This window comes from Vanessa tameamea, chromosome Z (genome assembly GCF_037043105.1).
Source record: "Vanessa tameamea isolate UH-Manoa-2023 chromosome Z, ilVanTame1 primary haplotype, whole genome shotgun sequence".
Classification (NCBI taxonomy): domain Eukaryota; kingdom Metazoa; phylum Arthropoda; class Insecta; order Lepidoptera; family Nymphalidae; genus Vanessa; species Vanessa tameamea.
This window is the reverse complement of record NC_087341.1, coordinates 1,185,978-1,204,985: the sequence shown is the minus strand read 5'-3', so window position 1 is coordinate 1,204,985 and position 19,008 is coordinate 1,185,978. Positions and strand designations below refer to the sequence as shown.

The window sequence follows — 19,008 nt, the reverse complement described above, 5'->3', positions numbered from 1 at the left end:
TATTTTATATAAGTCACCAATAATTCTTAAAACTCTTGTTAATTACGTCGGTGTAACCGTCAGTGAGACTCTGAATTGTGAATATAAAGGTTTTTAAGAAAGTACCAAATCAAATTCCTTAATAAATATAGAAGCATTACAATTACTTATGGATTGTCAAATTTAACACCACCGCCGGTTCTGAAATACAACCACCCTGATTTGAGAACATCCGCCGAAAGAAACTCTTTTTTTGTAAATTACCAATATTTGATTATAAAATTTGAAACAGTCTGAAATTTACAATGATAGTACAGTTAAATAAATATTATATTATTTAAAAAAAATACAGAAGCTAATCAAGCTTAGGTTAGCCGTAAAGAAAACTAGAATTCATTTTTAATTTATAAATCAAAATATTTTATGTCTGGTGATTTCAGCCGTTTGAGCGTAAATGATAGACATTAATATCATTTACAATATATGAAAAAAACTAGGTAGTTATAGCTCGCGGCTTCGCTTGTGTTGTAGGGTTTTTGTCGTGAGGTGTTTATAGGCTTTAGTATGCCTATGTCTTTCTTTACAGTTCAACCTTGTCTCATACAAAATTTCATCAAATTCGGTTCAGTGGCGTGCTCGTGAAAGAGCAACGGACAGACTGATAGAGTTACTTTCGCATTTATAATATTGGTATTGACTAGTAGGGCGTGTCTATGCATAGGTATTATTCGGGAAACTTCTAGAAAGTTTTCGATGAAGTTGAAGATGAAGTTTCTATAGATAGAGCTCAGCAAAATTTATACTCTATGTACTATGAAAATTCAGTAGCACTTGTTTGGGTTCAAACCCGCAATCAGCGCGTTAAGATTCGCGTATTCCAACCATTAAGCCATTTAGATTCCTTTATGTGTATTCTACGATGCGGATATATGTACAACAAAACCATAATATATGAATTCCTGGAGAAGAGAGCCGAGACGGTCCAGTAGTTAGAACGCGTGCCTCTTAACCGATGATTATGGGGTCAAGCCCAGGCAAGCAAAACTTTATTTTCAAGTACTTCATTTCGCTCGCTGGTGAATGAAAACATCATGAGGAAACCTGCATGTGTATAATTTCAATTAATTTCTGTCACATGTATCCAACAACGCACATTGGAGCAGAGTGGTTCTCCAAACTCTAACGGCAGAGGAAGCCTTAGTTCAGCAGTAGGACATTTACAGGGTATAGATGTTCATCGTTTTCCTGTCGTTGATTATAATAATGTTATCTATTCATGAAATATTTTACGGCTCACATTTATATAGTTAAACATTTTTATTAAATAAAAAACACCAAGAGCATTCTATTATTGAGTGACTAAGACCTTTCTGAGTCGTTTGGAAATAATGTCGATGTTGTATTGGTTTGGTCTTAAACTAACCCAGTCATTATACCCTCCCAGTCTAAGGGCGCCTATTTTTGACGACAAAAAAATTAACAGCTACTTTACATGGCGTTAGTTTTTGCGTTTCCTGCGAGAGAGCGTCGGCTGAACGCCGTCACATATTCCAAAAATGCGAAATTGTCTCAAATTGCTTGGTATTAACGATGACAGATGTCTTGGCGCCAGCCTTAGGTTCTGTACACGCGATAGTACACCTTATTCGTACGAGATAAAGTTCAATATTATTTGTCAATAATGTGAAGATTGAAGTTATATGGATATGCAATTAGTGTCAGTTTTTTTCTGTTTATATGTTACTTAAGCAACTGTGATCATTATTATGCAGTTGCAGAGATTACTTTAAGAAACACACACACATACAATTATATATTAATGATGTAATTTTGAAAGAAGCTACTGTTATATCATATCTCAGAAAGTAGGTACTATTTTTACTTACCGAACTGAACCTATCCTAAAAATGTAAACTAACAAAATATTTAGTGTTCTGTTGTAATTTAATACACCATTCTCAATATTAAGAAAGTGTCCAGGTTTATTATAAAGCAACGATCTTGATAGACTTTAGTACATTTGATGATGTTAATAAAATTCTGAGAAAACTTGCATTTGCCGATATTCGCATACAAGAACACCTACCGATCTTTTAAAGAAGCAGCATGGTGACGTCCTCAACCCCTTCTACCGAAGAGGCTCTTTGCAAGAGACTTAGTAGGGTAGATATCGCATGTTTATTAAATTGTAAGAAAACGCACGAATACGATGACGTCAACACATATATTTAAATATTATTATAAGCTAATTTTAAAATTAATTACAGGTAATTTAAACAGTATGTAAACAGCAACATAATTACTCACTGACGGTACCTGGTGATACTTCCATTGACGATTACTTTAGAAGAGTTTTTACAGTTTACAATTGCACAAATACACTAACAAAAAAATAATACTAGAGTCAATATTGTAACTAAGAACAATAACTAAATTATATATATCTATATTTAATTTGATAAATACTTCACCGGCTGTAACCGGTTTTATCCAGTTATTTATCCAGGCGCTATTTTAATATTCAAATAATATAAAATAATTAGTTTTATTCAACAATGACATTCACAGACATAATTCTGCTATGATATTATTATATGTGTGTATAAAATTGTGTTTTATTCAAACATATGGGGTACATCGCCTTGTGGGTTAAACTAATATAATATATTGCCCTTCTGTGCGTCTAAAATGTCAAGTAACGCCACGGGCGGTCGTTATGCGTTTAGGCAGAGGGTACACTTATAGTATTATTTTTTGAACGATACCAAGTATTATTAAATGCTAGTTGTTTGTTCAGATGAAAGTATACAAATATAATTTTTAAATTTACATATTAGAGTAATATAAAAATATGAATATTTATATAAAATAATTATGTTATAAACATTAAAACAGGATTTAGAGTCTAAGTATTTTATTTAACTCATAATTATGTAGGTTTCCTTTTTAAAATTTCCATCGCGGCCGAACATATTAAATTCAGCCGAGTTTTGAACCAGCAATATTCGGTTAAGAGTCACATATTTAACCACTGGACTATTTCCGTTCTCATAATATAATAATATGCTTTATATTGGTTATACCTAACAGGTAAGCTTCAAATATATTACTTGACAAATACAAAAACAACAATTGCCATTTATACAAATATTTTAAATGCGAAAGTAACCTGTCCTTCTGTCTGTAAGTCTGTTATCTTTTCACGTTTGAGCCGCTGAACCGTTTTAGATGAAATTTGGTAAGCAGATAGTTTGAATCCAAGGGATGGACATAGGCTAGTTTTTAAATTAAACGATGATTCAACATACGTGTTGTTTCAACTGTATATACAAGTAATATTTACTTAGTTTAGTATGTCTGAATAATTCAATAACGAAACATATTTGCTCTTATATATGTAAGTTTTGCCCGCGTCTTTCCTCGTGGGGGCAAGTGTTAGGTATAAATAAGTAGCATCTGTCCTACACGATACTTAATTATACCTATACACTACTACACAACATACTAACTTCATCAAATTCTATTCAGTTGCTTAGCCGTTTAAGCGTAACATACAGAGTTACTTTCGAATTGATAATATTAGTACAGATTATTGAATTCGTCTGTGATTTTCAGATAGTCCTTTAAATAATAAATTTACTTTATACGGTTCTGCAGTATTTTTATTCATATCTGTTAGATTATTGACAGTCAATATTCAACTTTTACGTTTCTATATTCAAAATAAAAATATATTCGATTCAGGTATTTTGAATTATCAATTTACGGGCCCAACTTTGACTTAAAACACCGATAATTTGAACTAAGTAGTGACTTCATTACGATAATCAGTAGAATTATTAAAATTATTTTACAAATTTCGATTGCTTTCCTGTATGCTATTAGCTGAATCCTCAACCCATTATCAGTTCATTCCATATCAGTTAATTAAGGAGAAAGCCCTTATAGATTAGTAAAACACAAACGAATATACAAAGTTATATGTTTATATTTGTTATTTGTTCCTCATTAACGGTGGAATATTTAAACGTCTTATCATTCGCGATGTACGATCAGATAACAGGATTTATTACATATGTATCAGTTTCGCATAATTCTATATTAATATTAGATGTTATTTTAACAGTAATCATATAATTATACTTTGCCTGAATGTATTGCGAATACGTTCCATATCATTGTTATTTCATTGTGAACGTGGACGTGGAGACGTTTTTCTTGTAATGCCTAACTGAAAAAATTTTATACCAGAAGATGAGATGTGTTTCGGAGAACGTTTTGGTATATAATAAGTGGTCGAGAAGGACGAACTCTGTTAATGGATTTACTTGTAATAAATTAGTAGATAAAAAATATTTTGAATCCATTTTTTTTTTTAATTTTTTACTTAGATAGTCTGGTTTCATTGAATTGGACGTTTAATTAGATTGTCTGGTCACTAGCATCAAAAATATTTACGTGTAAAGTTTCAGCTTGAACTGGTCGGAACTGGTTTAAAACAATTATAAGATTTGATCCATAGACATTAGCAGGTGAAGTAAGAACAAATGCTTCAAACAAACAATTTATTGTTGTGTTATTATCTTATTGATGCTATCAATCAAAGCTTAATATACAATCGGTCCTTCGAGCCTTTTCCATAATGTTTAAGTTGCTTTGAATCTAAGATTCAGCTAATAGAAACAGCGAAGAGTCCAAGAAATTGTTCGATTTATGAATTATTTAAACGATACCTTTATTCGAGTGTGTATAGTTTTACAAACTTCGTCCGTCGATATCAAATTTCTTTCCTCGTTAAGTAAGACGGCGGCCTTGGTTCTTTTTTTAAATTTAAAAACAGGAAAGCAACCGCGCAAATCGGGCCGTATGATGGTATAGATATTTAAAATAACAAGTATGTGCAATGTCATTTCGCTGGTCTTGGTGAGATTTGAAGATTATTTAAGAGTAATTTAGAGATCTTGAACAAACAATCAATACGTCATATTATTGGTGGACGGCTAAACCACGTGATAGCATATGATCAACACTACACACACAACACCATGAACATCGGCGACGTTCGACATTTTAAGCATTCCTTATATGTGCCGTCAATCTTCGGAACTAAGATTTTATGTCCCATGTGCCTTTAGTGACACTGGTGGAACACAATATTAAGTATGAAATGCTATCTTAATCGTTTAATGTTACGCCTTATATGTCTAGTTACACTGATCCCCTCACCAAAACTATAGCAAGTATTTCTGCTAGGCGGTAGAATATTCATACCCAGACAGGGTTTGCACAATACTTTAATAAAACAAAATTTTAATAAGTAAGTTGTTAATTAAAAGTTATTTACAATAACTTTACTAGTTTTAAACTTAGTCTATGCTCGGATAAAGTACCGACGTTAAGATTGCCCGCTGGTTTCCATTTGCGGAGTGCTTAGCGTATAAAATACCATTATTATTGAAGGCCTGATCAACAATAACATTACATATATGACAAGAATGTTGCTAATATTTGTAGCTTCTACGTAGTAAGTTTTTAGACATCTGCTGTCGGATGTTACTGAACAAATAAACGCAATTCTTTGTTCCGTTGTCGGGTTAAAACTTATAATTAGTAGAACTATTAATTAATTGTTGACGTAAATAATTGAAGTCCTGTTTACAACAGTAATTGTCGAAAGTGTATTCTCTTGTACAACTAACGTTAAGTAAATCGGAATCGTTGTCTACACGAAACACGTTCTCGCAAAATGCGTTGCAATCAAATCACAAAATTCAATATTAGTATTGTTCTTATTCTAATGAAACTTCCTTATTTATAATTGTTGTTGCCTTCCGAGGCACACGGGTACGGTCCACGTGATGGCAAGTGGTCACCATCGCATGTGAGCGTCAGCAATACCAGGGGTACAGCCAAGCCGTTAGATTTACTTGGTGATAGGGCTTTGCACCACTCATTCACTCATTACTTATTCCAACACCAGTAGTTACTTAGTGTTGATATGATTTGTTTTTGAAGTGTGTGTGAGCCTGTGTATTTATTACACATACATTCTTAGTTCTCAAGGTTGGTGTCATGTTGGGGACGTAAGGAATTGTTAATTTTTCTTACAGCGCTACAAACCTGCGACTTCCTCTAAAAAGGTGATAAATAACTATTAATTACACGTACTTAAGCCCTTATTAAAACCTTATTGTATCATCTAGTAAATAACCACTTGTAACAATAAGCGCGAACTGTTATCCCCCGAGGGTGTGCACGCGAATTCGTCCTATCGAATAATTATTTAAACGCGAAATAAATTAATATACGCAACGGTGTAATTGAGGCCGTGTGTTATTTACTGTTTATTTATATGATTATGTTTAACAGGATTATTTGTGTGTTAATTAATCTTATTCGGTATCTTTATGAATGATCTTACATTAAGATATTGAATGGAGGTTTGATCTAAACCACATAGAGATTTGTAACCTTCAGAGAGGTGTCTATACTAATTATAAATACGAACGAAACTGGTTTCAACTTCCAATTGCTTAACCGATTTAGATGAAATTCGTTATGTTGATTGTTTGTTTGGACATAACATATTTTTTTTTATTTCATCCCTCGAACTGGTAAAATTGGCGTGTAATTTGTGTCCTAAAAAGTTTCATAAATTTAGCCGTAGTAAAGCTAGTAAGTATATAAAATATTAATTCTAAACAGCAATGATTCCTTTTTAATATTTACTTACATTTGATGAAATAATGTGTCACTTACGCCATTCTTAAAAAGATAGATAACTTCTAAATGCTACCATTTTCAAAGAATAACAAAGAAATGGGTTCATTTGATTGGTTTCAAATTAACTTACAAGATATTTTCCACTAGGCAGGCACTAAAATCAGTTGATCCCTTTCTAGTATACTCGTATCCTATAGAGCAGAGACATTATAATAGAAGTAATTCTATCAGTTTTTATAGTACTGAGTAGGTATTCCTGTTTGGCGATAGAATATTTGATGAGTGGGATGTACTCAGACGGGCTTGCACAAAGTTCTACCACCAAGTACAAAAGTTACCACAAAGTGTACAAGTCACAATAAATAAATATGTTATAATATATCGATTGTGTTTATGGTATATCAGTTTATAACAATGAATTCGCATTTCTAAGCTATCCACGTTTAATAGCTATCACGGAACAGGTCCCCAATCTACGTTCTGACTTCCTTACATACGTATTTTACGAGTTACAAGGAACCAATAAGGATTTAATCGTATCAAGGGAAGTCTATTGTATTGTGACGTCAAAATGGCCATTGTCGTCAGTGACGTCAGAGGTCCCATTGTTGTCAGATGTGCTATCGACAATCGAGTAACCGATTACCGATTACGAGTAACACGAGACCTTTAAAAGTTTCACGGGATTTTGTATCGTAAATCGTTGGTATAGAGACATATTTTGCTTGACGTTTTTTTGGTTCTGTAATTGTGTTGTGAAGATTTGGATTTGAATTATTTTCACCGAACAGGTGGTTTTAGCAGGAATGAATTTGTTGTAATATAAATGTACAGCAAATCAATATTAAAATATACTTTATTCGGATACACACACAAGCACTTTTGAATCGTTATTTTATAAAAGTATAAATTGATTCAGATTGTGGTTCCCAACGAGAACGACAGTTAAAAAACTTAGTTTATATTCACTCTTTAAATAAATTATGTTACACATATTATTTATATGATAAAATTAAATTAATATATCCTGTATGAAAACCAACGAATCATAACATAATACTATGCTATATCTATATGAACGAGATTAGGTATTCAGAAAAAAATAAGTTACTTATGCATACTTTTTGTAATGTAAGCTTTAAATTTATGAATTAGTTTAATATAAAAATGTTTCATAATGCTTAGAAATCATTTGTTTTTGTTTTTCCCCTTGATCCCTTATCAAGTATACAATACTCGTGCATTTATCAAACGCAATATAAAATTCGCACTGGAAATCATAATATAATTATTTATTTGTCTACTGATAGTTATAAGAAACGCCATAAAATTACAATAATAGTAGTCTAGTACATTGTAATATACCATTACGGACGTTTAAAAAAAGTATAATTAATAATCGCACTACACTCAATTTTAATGAAGATAGAAATTAATAATAATACATCAGATACAACTCTAAGAACGCCGCTAAATCAGTGTTTTAATTAAATTTTATTTAATAATATTGTATAGATCTGAAAAAGTTGGCACAAACGTCTTGGTTAAAGATCATTAAATTATAAATAAATCGTTTAGATAGGTTGTCATTGTAAGACAGATATATTGATTTCTGCTATTGAACTTAGTCTCTAGTCTAGGTCTTATTTTTAGTAACCATTGTTACCAATTGTTAGGGTTCGGATTGCGAATGTATTTAAAGCTAGTTTTGCTGAATCGATTTGTCAGAATTTTTTGGTGCTAGTGACTCTACAAAGTTAAACATTAATTGTTATGTTAGGCACAGAAACATTTTTATAAATATATATGTTAATCTAGTTGTCGCTCGCGTTTTAAATGTCGGTCGTCAGCTGTTAGACAAAAAAGCCTATCCCTTCATGGCGTTCAAACTTGCTTCCTACTAAATATCATCAAAATCTGTTCAGTGGTTTGCCGTGCAGATGCAAACAGGCAAACAGATAGAGCTCCCTTCGTATTTATAATATTAGTATAGATGAAAACTGTTTTTACTAATGGCCCCTTTTATATTGACGTAATAAAAACTTCAAAGGATTACTAAAATAAAGTTCTAGAAATCGTACCATCGTTTCATTTACACGAAATAAATATGTTTGTAAATAAATAAACAGCTTATTTAATATAATCATCTCTAGCCTTTCTTGTAGTAATATAGATCGCTTTATTTATTGTAATGTACTTTTAAACTTTATAAAAACGTGAACGAGAAAAAATCTATCAGCTTAACCCGTATTTTCTATTCCCATTTTAGCATCCACTGGTCAGCTGTCCTACCCGCATCTGTGGAACTGTTATTAGGGGTCCGCAGGCTAACATACAACACATCTCTTTGATTATACTTTAAAAGGTGTATCATAATTTCTGACACTTTAGGTTTTGAACACCGGAGTACTAATTTTGTTGCAGTTTTTTTTTTTTTTTCGTTGAGAACAAATTGATGTAATTTGTTATTACTCGCAAGGTACATTAATTACATAAAAAAATATAATTTTCTTTTTATACGGTATATATTCATTTTGTCTTTATAAATTAATATGGCACAGTGGTCAAAACTGCTTATACAATGCGGGTTCAAAATGGAAAAGTTTTTGACGGCTTACATATATTCTGTATAAAATAACATTTTTGCATTGAAGTAGCGTGTTTGAACGCCTAAATTTATACGCCATTACCTTATGAGGATTTAACTATAGTTCGCGTAATGATTGCCAATGTATTTAATCGATATAAATTTATCGATACATAATTGCCGTAGAAATTATTTTTATTTTCATAATTAATTGGCGTACGTACGTAATTTCTTATGGGATCGATAATTCCTGCCGCTTGATTGATTAATTAACGTTATTCATAGTTTTTTTGTTGTTATTTTATATATTACTTGTTCGCCTTATAGGAACAAATTATTTAGTATTGAGACACGATGTAATTATAAAATTACAAACTATGGGTAATATGCTTTCGTAATAATGAAACAAAAAATATTTTAATTCGTTTTGAAATAAATATAAATTTCACATCCAACGTTTTTATTATTCCAACTAATATTATAAATGCGTAAGTTAATTTGTTTGTTACGATTTAAATATTAAGCCGATCATCATGAAATTTTGCAAATAAGTTGTCTGGGGTGCCTACAAAATCGGGTACCTAACATCTACTTACACACGGGCAAAGCCGCGGGCTAAAACTAGTCATATAATTAAGTTTCAGTCATTAATACATACATATTTGTTATGAATACTCTTAAGTAAATTTACTTTACAAATTTTGGTACTCAAACATTTATATTGTGCGTCAATAGAGAGTTGAGGGCCTGGTGATTTGAGGTACAGGTTCCACCTTTTTTAGGCACGAGGTTCCGAAAATATATGATCATATAGCTGATGACTTACACTTGTAGGTTCTCTTTGCGGAAATCCATTCATACATTCGTTCATTATAAAATGTTTCGTATTACTTATATAGAATTTGTACCAAATACATTCATATTTATATTAAATACATAGATATATTATTGTACGATTTAACCAGTTATAACCGGTTTATTAACTTAAATGAACAACGTATACAATAGTTTTTATCATTTTTTCTAGACGATTTAACAAAATATTTAACAGCTTCAAAAAATAAGATAACGAGATGATTTTTTTACACGAACTAGACGCGTTTTGTTTAATAGATAAATTATTATATACTTACATATATATAAATATAAAATAACTTTTTATGTATAACGAATCTCTATCTACCTACATATCTACAGTGAGCTGTGACCACGGACGGTACAGTGGATAAAACTCTTGAATGACCTTTGATTGCGAGTTCAAATCCGGGCCAACACCGTTGAATTCTCACGTGTCTTTCATAATTTATATTTGGATTTGACGTATGACCAAGCCGCAACGTCGTGGAATAAACTCCAAGCCTTCTCAAAAAAGGCGAGCGTTTTTAATTCCAACCGTGGATTATATAGGTACACGCTGTTATGTATTTTAATTTTTTAATGAAAAAAATAATCATGGATACTGTTTTATGATAAAATTTATTTATTTTATAATAAACAAAACACAGAGAGCACTAGATCGATATCGACAACCGTTTCGTAAAAAATTACTAAATATAAAAATCACTTGTTTATCTATGGTTCAGTGGTTGTTACTCTCACGCTAATAACAATAACAGCTGGTTCGATTTCTACCTGACTCATGATTTTCATTTATTTGTTTTTGTTTTATTCACATCAAATAAAATATTTGGTTAATGAGACATGTATGGTAAGTGGTAGGTTTTACAATTTTTATCAACTAAATTCATCTAGCTTTGGTAGATCACCAACGGCACATGTTAGCAGGTAGGACTATTGAATTATGTTTTAAATACATATCCTAAGTTCAGTAAAATGTACTATATTCGTTAATTTAGTACCTACCTATCTACGTCAGGCTAAACATGCTCTACTTCTAAGTTAATAAACTTTTTTTCTAATATTAGAATGTTTTTCGTAACAAATCTGTTACCATATACAATATTTTATTAGATATAAATTTTCCCAAATATATATATATATATATATTTCAATGATATAATTAAACTATAATTTACCAATGAACCCCCAAAAATTTTTAATTCACATACCGAAATTAATATTATATAGTATATAAATAAATAAATAATATAAATAGGTACCTATTATATATACTTATTTACATTCAACAAAAAATAAATACTTAAAATAATAAATATTACCACTTAATTCAATAACTGAGTCTAAATATATAATTCAAGTATGATATTTATGACACACATTACACGTAAGTGGATAGACTGGTACATATTCAATAACAATATAATATAAGTACATAAATATATATAATTATTATAATATTTTTAAAATTATTGATACCGTTTAATATTTGTTTTATTAAGTTAATTTGACCTGATTATTAGCTATACTTACCTGAGTAAATTATATTTAGAATCAAATATCTACTAATTAATGTAGGTAATTAGGTACCTAAATTCTTACACCTGTGTGCGTAAACTAATATTCAGTTCGTTACTCCTTTCAATGTTAAGAGTTTAAAATAATTTTATTACACGCTAAAAACTTATTTTAAAGTTCGAAACCACCTTAAGCTGTGTAGGTATTATTTCAATTAATAGCCTTTATACTGACATTACGTTCAGTATAACGACGAATATAAACACAGGTAAAAACTAAAATTGATATTCGACTCGACGGCGCTCCGTAAATCTGACAAGGTGAAACATCTTGTCCTCGGCCGAACCATTTTTTGCCTATAAAGATTTGTTTGCTCGTACGCCTCGCGACTGTCTCGCCGAAAACCCATAAACATGGACAAGTCAGATCGACTCTGCCGCTTTTTCCCCCACCCGAACATAGGCGGCGACGTTTGACGGGGCGTGGACGGGTCGTGGTGGGGACGTAGCTACCAATACGCGGCCGCCTTTCCAGTCTGTGTTTCGAGAAGGACAGAAAAGTCGTTTTGCGATTGGTTGATAACGGTCGGCGCCGCCTTTTGGGTGGGGCTAAAATCGCTCAGTCCTACGGCGGAGGGGCGTTTGATTTCTGGCGCGCGCCAGTCTGTGTCGAGAATCGTTAGCGTGAAGGTGTCGTGCCGACGAGTTGCCCGGCATGCTAGCGCGCAGCTCGGCTCCCTGACGCGCAGGATGGCAGCGCGCCGCGCAGCCGCCGCGCATATAAACAACTGTGATAAATTAACTTAATTTTTTTCATAGACGTAGTATAGATAACCCGTCCTTGACTAGACTTTGAGAGACAGTGTTGTGTGAAGCCGCCCATATGATCGTCCCTATGGCAGCGTACGCACAATTCGGCTATTCGTACCCATCCGCCTCGCAGGTTAGTAATATTGCTTTTATAATAAACCACGATAAAGTCGAATGAACAGATAAGTATGTAAATTAGTCGTTCTAGTCGTTTTATTAAGTAGAGTCCGTGATGATAAAAATTCAAGCAGTTTGTCGTTAAGTTATAAAATAATAAACTAATATTAAACTTAAACGGAACAATAAATATGGTTTAGTAATAAAAAATGAATATTGAAACTTTATTATAAATAATAAATAGTATAATTTATATGTAGTTATAGGTAGTTTTTATAACAGTAGTTATGTCTCTACATTAGTTTATGCAACAGTCATTATAAGTCTCCGACGGTCTTCACGTAAGTAAGTTATTAATAATAGTATGGTTAATTATAATTTGTATAAAACTTAGTTATGTATGAACAAAGTTAATAGGAAATACGTTAAGATTAAATGTAGAGACATTTGTGATGGATTCATTTAATCTTCCAATTTCAAATAAACTTAATTACTTAAATGATTCCTAACTATATATTATAAAGTCAGTTTTATTTATTATATTTATATAAAGGTCTAAACGTTTTAAACAGAAATATAGTTTTTATATTTTGTGTTAGTTTATTATTAATATATTATAAATATATATATATTAACAAAACACAAATTAAATTAGATTATAAAATACCTAATTATTAATTTGAAGATAAAAGTAGGTGCATTTAGTTTGAACTTCTGACGCAAAACTTAAGATAATTATATATTCAAATAAACGTATATATAATTTAAGCTTAAATTTGAATAATTATAATAAAATTTACATCAACTTAATATCTACATTTGTTATTTTCATTTAAATTTATAAATTAAATGTAAGTACTTGAATATATTATTATCTGTAATTATATACATAAATTATTTTATTAAACTAAACTAGTTTTAGTAACATTGTATAATTGAGTTGTATCTTTTAATATTTATTTTTAAAACTATAATCATTTTGATTATTTACATAAGTAACTATTAAACATTTAAAGTAGAACGTTAACATTTCAAATGATTCAGTAGAAATAAACTGTTTAAATATTTATTGACATAACGGATAATCTTAAAATTAAACTAATATACTTTTTTATTAAGTAAATATATTGACATAGGTTGACATGAACAATAAAAATTTATCAGATACCTATAAATAATTTTAATAAAGCTATTTTAAACATACGTACTCTTTATAAAATACTATTAAGTATTTAATAATAACATATAAGTACAAATGCTACAGGAATGTCTTATTGGGATTTGATCCAATTGAATGTGTTGAATTTATTAAACCTTAGTTTTCTTAACAAAGTATATCATTCCTATTAACTATTGTTGTAAGATTGTTTTTAATAAAAAATTGAATGAATTTGATAGTAAATATTGTTTTAAAATAAATAATTTAAACTGATAATGAATCGATTCAATGAACAAGTATTATTATATCGTAAGTAGGTTTAATTAAGAATATATTTTACTCAATAAAATTATATCTCTAAACGAATACTGGTATTTTTTTTTATTATGACTATGAGCACAGGTATTACTGCTTAGAGCATAGTTTAAGTAAAATTCTAATTGGTATTTTTAAATAAATATTTTTTAAGGAGGCAATGATTGTATTGTATTCATCCAGATTATATTGTCGTTAGCACGTATTAATATATATAAATAAGCAAAGCCGTCGGTCTAATATATATAGTATATCTTGTAACAATTTGTATTAGAAAGTTAATTTTTTAAGTATGTTTTATATGCAATTAAAACATTGTCGGTATGTTTGTAGTTTTAAATTTACCAATGTATAAATATAGATAAGTAATATTCACTTAAATAATTGTCAAGCGAATATTAATTAAATTATACTTTTCTGTGTTACTGATTATTTATTATCGTATTTATTCCAACATAGATTGTAATAATATAATATTTATATTTTTATCTAAGACATAGATAATATAAATATTAAAAATAAAAAAGAGGTTTTTCTAAAAAAAAAGTTAACTGTAAAACAATTGTCTGAGATAGTTAATGGACGTTTATTTCTTTAACTTCTGAACGTAAAGATTTCAACGCGATTTGAACGTTGAACCGATAATACTTCGATACGTTTTTTGGTTTTCGGTGTACGTACAGCCTATCTCACATACGTTGTGTATTAAACATTCATTTGAAAATTGTGAAACAATTAAGAGAAGATGCACATTATAACTAATCACCGATAAACACAATCTATAGATCAAGCCATAAGTTACCAATACTTAGAGTTTTCAAATAGTTAGTGAAAAAAACGAATTGGAATTATATAATATTAATATTCCAGTTGGCAATTTTAATTATAATCTTTGTATATTTAATTAGATCATTTATTTAAAAACTTCTCAATTATGTAGGTACGTCACCGTTTTCATTTATACATTTAATCGAAAAATTCTCGATGTTTCTGACACACGAGTATATCATGGCAGGAACGCATCGACTGCCAGTCATCCAGATATATGACAGTAAGAACTTACGAAATATTTATGTTTTTAATTACCTCTGTGATCTATCTATCTCATAACACTAAAAATGTCTAATTCCAAATTTAAACTTGTGTCGTGCAATTTAATCTGCTATTATGGTAATTATTTATCCGAACGGAAGTGTTATTTTCCAGTGCTTCGGAAAGCCGTCGCCTGCATCTGAGCGTTCATGTAAACCGATGTCCCTGCGTCTCAACCCACTCGCTCGTGTTAATTTGCTGTCCCATCAGATTATGAAACTGACGGAATGCTGCACCTGTGCTTTGCAATGGGTAACCATTGATGCTACCCGTCGTACAGTTCAATATTGATTTAATACAATACGTATGTAGAAATCATTTTATAACTAAATATTCGCATAAAATTAACATTATGCTCAACGAATAACTTACATAGTAATCTATTAAATAACATAAGCCTGTGCACAATTAGTTAATCGATTAAAAAGTAAAGTTACACCCTGTTAATGACCCACAGTTGGGCAAAGATTTATCCTATTAGTAGGATTAGGAGATTAAGTCACCATGCTCCTTCATCGAGGGTCGGTAAATGGAAGTAAATCAAACTGACTTTAGTAGAACGCTTATTTTGTTAACGATATATGTATGTAAGTTATTTTTATTGTTGAATATATCGGTCTAATATTAAAAAAAAATAGGTATATTTTATTTCTGTCTCAGATTCAATCGCCGTAACGGGAAATAGCTCATTTGAGTTACCTATATCCGTGATTGGACTAACTTACCATGCCATACCATAAATGAAACTTTTTTTAAAATAGCTTTGCATTCTCTAAATTTGGAGAAAGTCGTAAGTAACCCATGAAGAAATTGATAGGATTGTATCAGAATTATTAGAGATTGATGTCTAAAATCGTCGTCGTCGTAACATTACCTAAACAGCCTATTTAGAATAAACGTAATCAACGAAAATTGCTTAAGCTAAAGTATGTAAAAAACAGAGAATTAAATATAATTAAAAAAATAATGTTATATTAATATACTTCAAGGAAATAGCTTATTAACAAGTGGTTAAAGTTATTTAGTAAAATCTTCATGGTGGGATTATGAAGTTACCGAGATATTTCAAAGTTCAACGTGGCCTCTTGAACTTTGGGTTGAGATGACAAAATTTGTCAGAATGTAATGAGTGCCCGGAATTAAGATTATATATGGAATAAAATTCTAATTATAATATACCTACTTTGCTTCTAATTGATGATGATGATGAAGGAAATTAAACAACGATCATGGGATTTTTTAAAGTACAGATAATTAATAATGTACATACGTTGAGAGCAACATTTTTATATGTCATAAATCCTAATAGATTTACTTGGTGGTAGGGCTTTGTGCAAGCCCGTCTGGGTAGGTACCACCCACTCATCAGATATTCTACCGCCAAATAACAGTACACTGTATTGTTGTGTTCCGGTTAGAAGGATGAGTGAGCCAGTGTAATCACAGGCACAAGGGACATAACATCTTAGTTCCCAAGGTTGGTGGCGCATAGGTGAGGAATGGTTAATATTTCTTACAGCGCCTTTGTCTATGGGCGGTGGTGACCATTTACCATATTTATATATTTACGTAGTTTCAAGCGCTTTTTTTTTGCACGCGCCCGCTAAGCAATTACAGATATTTGTAAATATCCAAAGTGTCTAGAGAAAACATTGATAAGTCAGAGTAAACTTAAAGAGTTGATAAAAAAGTAACAATATTTAGTTCACGATAGTTTTAATTTAATATCAAATTCTACATTTTTTTAAATATCGAATTTTACGTTATATTCAAAATAAAACCTAACAACGCTTCAGATAAAAATAATACTCAAACTTAAAAAGAAACTGCAGAAGAAACGCAACGGGTATTTGAATTTTTTAAATATAAAACTCATCAGCGAGCATAGACAATTAGTTTAATCTATATTAATAGATAAATGTGAAAATAACTCGGTCTGTCCGTATGTTCAAACTACTGAACCGAATTTGATAAGATATGAAGCAACTTTGAACCGCCATGACGGATATAGGCTTTTTGTACTTAACACCTAAGGACCAACTTCAAAAACGCGAGTGAAGTTACCGACACACCAATAGCATATATTTTAACGTGTACGAGAACGAGCGCGGGGCTTGATGACATATATATCAACATATAAAAATAAGGTTTAGTTTTATAAATAAATATGTTTTGTATTTCTCTACGTTGTTTAGCGAGTATAGTTCCGAAGTATTTCTAACGATATCCCAATGCTTGTTTCATTAATACCGGCTCGTTCAATCAAACACCATCACACAATACAATATGGCTGTACAGTTTGAATCACAAGTGCTATAATTGCTATTTAAAAAAAAAATACGTCATATTTTTAATTAATGTACGTATAATTGAGACTTCAGGTTGTAAGTCTTTAAGATCAACAGCGACTTGAAAAAAAAAACGGTCTATTGACATGTGTCGGACAATTTTAATTATAAAGGTATGTGGTTCGATCACCGAAGATAATATTCAATTTAGAATATTATCATGTAAGTAGTACTTACAACTATGCGTTATTCAGAAACAACATTAAAGGAAGACTGAAATGGTTTAGATCCATCGAGTTCACATTCCTACCCGTATTATCCCGTGAAATTGAAGAAATAATTGTCTTAAATTGATACAAAAAAACCGCAGAATCGTACCGGCTAGTGCAATATATTGGCAATACATTGGCAAAAGTAATGAGATGAGATGAGACTTCGTTCAAAAAATTAATTTAATATGATGTATTGTACTCGTATGTACGTACGTTGCATATGCATGAATGATCTCTCAGCAATTTTCCGTCTAATTGAACGAATGTAATCGACCATTCGACTTCACTCAATGCAGTTAATTCTTAATGGCGTCCCGATATGGTTATGCACAGAACATGGTAAATTGAAAATGACATCGACGATACTGGGAACGATCGTATTAACAGTTTGACATATTAAAACGTATGCACCATTCTGTTAGGTGGAATCGAGTTTTTATATAACATTGTTTCTGTGTATTTTAAATCAGCTTTTGGCTTTGTATCATCGGCGTACGTTAAGATAGATTATATTTAAGTGTTGATCACGTAAATTTTAAGTGACATTGATAATTAATCAATAATTATAATTTTTTTTTTAAATATAAATTGCGATACTTCTGTTGTAAGAACTGGGTTTGTTTTTAAATTATCCGTAGAGGTTGTTTCATGTGATAATCATTTAATAAATATAAATATGACACAATACATTTTGCGTCATTTTATCACAAAAACACAATATAAAATATGTAATTTATAGATATATTCAACAAAACGCCATTGTATTCAAAGTCCCGATACTAGTCAATACGTATTCAACATACAAAATGTCTGCTATGTATATCTTATAAAAAAAAGAAGATCACGAAAATTCTCAATTACTTTGTCAAAGACTAATTACTAAATAATTGTCTCGAAATAATTAAACACTCGTATAACTTCCGACGAATTCCACGCTCTGTGTATCAATGCTTAGAAAACCAGAGGTATTCAAGTCTGCATTCCGCGTTGAAGTAATGAATTGTGTTTATAACTTCAATTACATAGTTATTTATATAACTTGTTATATTAAGGGACGATCTTTTCATCAAGAAACCTATAGCCTTATAGTAACGTCACATTAAATACTAATTACTTTCCTTATTCATTTAAAGCTGCTGCGAATAGCCTAAACGACTCGGACGCCATCTATAGTGGGCACCTAGGTATAGAACAATATGCCAGCAATGGTAACAGCAACTCTACTTGGTTTTAACTTAATCATGAGTTGCAACAATATATAACATGCACATTTAACATTTTTTTTTAATTT

At 30.8% G+C, this 19,008-nt stretch overlaps 1 protein-coding gene across 2 annotated transcripts in view; it reads left to right on the top strand.

Annotated features, from left to right (window-relative positions):
- Positions 1-19,008, top strand: part of LOC113403981 (homeobox protein araucan-like) — a 121,596-nt gene that overhangs the window by 48,219 nt on the left and 54,369 nt on the right. The window contains exon 1 of one of the 2 annotated variants that reach the window (XM_026644690.2): positions 12,341-12,607. The exons of the other annotated variant lie outside the window; for it this stretch is intronic. Coding sequence (XP_026500475.1) covers positions 12,548-12,607 — 60 coding nt within the window. The 5' untranslated portion in view covers positions 12,341-12,547. Of the gene's footprint in view, positions 1-12,340; positions 12,608-19,008 lie in introns of those variants that run through there. 2 annotated transcript variants of the gene reach the window in all.